Here is a 1,750-nt window from a genome sequence, read left to right on the forward strand (position 1 = left end):
CCCCGGCCAATCAGACCCTCCCGATGGCGACGAGGCCAACCAATGGCCGCAACCCCCATCCTCAGCCAATCAGAGGAGGCCTCCCCCGTTTAGACCTGGGCAATGAGGAGGTGGCCAGGGCTTTGTGGGCGTGCCCGCTCGTGCAAACCACTACAGGGCCCGCCCGGGGGGGAGGGGCGCCCCTCGGAGGCCTCTAGGACCCGGGGGGCGCCCGGCCGGCCTCCCGACGGCCCAAAATAGACACCCGGGCTGGGGGCCCGAGCGCTGGTCATGGACGCGGAACAAGCCGGACGCCGCGGGGCCGCTAAGGCCGCCCCGCCGCCGTTCGTGCGCGTCGCCCCCTCGCTCTTCCTCGGCAGCGCTAACGCCGCGGCCGCTCCGGAGCTGCTGGAGCGCGCGGGCGTCACCCTGTGCGTCAACGTTTCGCGCCAGCAGCCCAGCCCCCGCGCGTCCGGCGTGACCGAGCTGCGCGTGCCCATATTCGACGACCCGGCTGAGGACCTGCTGGCGCACCTGGAGCCTACCTGTGCCGCCATGGAGGCCGCGGTGCGCGCCGGTGGTGCCTGCCTCGTCTACTGCAAGAACGGCCGCAGCCGCTCGGCCGCCGTCTGCACCGCCTACCTCATGCGTCATCGCTGCCTCACGCGGGAGCGGGCCTTCCAGGTAAGGCGGGACTTTCTCGTGGGCGGGGCTTTTCCGGCGGGAAGAGGCGGGGCTTCCTGGGCGGGGCTTCGAGGAGGGCCCGCTCGTTGGGGCGGGGCCTCCAGGCGTTGGGGATGCCCGCGGAGCTTAAAGCCGACGCTGCGCGGTGTCTAGCCAAAGCCTCTCGTTTGCAGACTGTGAAGAGCGCCCGCCCGGTGGCCGAGCCCAACCCGGGCTTCTGGTCCCAGCTCCAGAAGTACGAGGAGGCGCTGCAGTCGTGGTCCCGCTTGCCCGGGGAGCCCTCGGGCCCGACTGAGCCCTAATGGGTCAGCCCTTGAGGACGGCCCAACCCCAAAGCGGGACGCTTGGAGTTTCCTGCAGCCTCGGGGTGGGAAAAGCTAGTTCCAGCACTGACGGGAGGGTGGTCTGTCCTCTCCCGCCTCACGTCCCACGGATTTTTTATTTTCTGCAACTTCCGGAAGGTCTCTTTCCCCGCTAGACGGTAGGGCTGGAGTGTGTCCGCCAAGGAGAGAACTGAGAACCGTTCCTCCCCTGGTCAGCAGGTTTATTAGACAGAGCTTGGTCAGGAACATCAAAACCACTTGAGGAATTTTAGCCAGAAACACATTTACTACAGAGAGATGGAGGCCAGGGAGCCAAGGTCAGGAGATGGGGACCCGCCACCCTGTTCCTGGCTGCCTGCCACTCCGATGTGGGTGACTTCGCAGGGGCTGCTGGCAGAACCTCATGCCTGCCACCTGCTCAAGCCACAGTGGCTTTCCCAAACCTCACACTGGTCCCGTCACAAAACGCAACATGGGATCCAGCTGGTGAGAGCCCAGTTTCCAGACTTGTAGCTGCTGTGACACATAGTGAGGGTTCGAGTCTGTGTGACTACTGGCCTCCCAGTTTCAGCAACAGCAATGAGTCCCAGCCTAACATCCTGCAGCCAAGGTCATGTCAACAATGCAATGACCACCCGTGTGTCTGAGCCGGTTGATTCCTCTTCTGGTTCAGAGGCACCCCGCTTGGACACACTACAGCCTAAAGACTATACTAGAAAATTAATCACCACCAACACTCCTTAAATAAGATAGTGGGGAAAGAG

The 1,750-nt window shown here is 64.1% G+C and overlaps 1 protein-coding gene across 1 annotated transcript; it reads left to right on the top strand.

Annotated features, from left to right (window-relative positions):
* The first annotated feature begins 270 nt into the window (after positions 1-270).
* DUSP28 (dual specificity phosphatase 28) lies at positions 271-965 on the top strand. Its single transcript, XM_007469966.1, has 2 exons — positions 271-663; positions 837-965. The coding sequence occupies exons 1-2, from the start codon at positions 271-273 to the stop codon at positions 963-965; spliced, it is 522 nt and encodes a 173-aa protein (XP_007470028.1).
* Positions 966-1,750: the final 785 nt, after the last annotated feature.

This window comes from Lipotes vexillifer, unplaced genomic scaffold, assembly GCF_000442215.2.
Source record: "Lipotes vexillifer unplaced genomic scaffold, Lipotes_vexillifer_v1.1 scaffold988, whole genome shotgun sequence".
NCBI classification, from domain to species: domain Eukaryota; kingdom Metazoa; phylum Chordata; class Mammalia; order Artiodactyla; family Lipotidae; genus Lipotes; species Lipotes vexillifer.

Excerpts from the sequence above, each read along its gene's own strand:
- DUSP28 (XM_007469966.1), top strand. The coding sequence starts at position 271 with ATGGACGCGGAACAAGCCGGACGCCGCGGGGCCGCTAAGGCCGCCCCG. Across the intron at positions 664-836 it reads CGCGGGAGCGGGCCTTCCAG|ACTGTGAAGAGCGCCCGCCC; the intron begins GTAAGGCGGGAC and ends TCTCGTTTGCAG.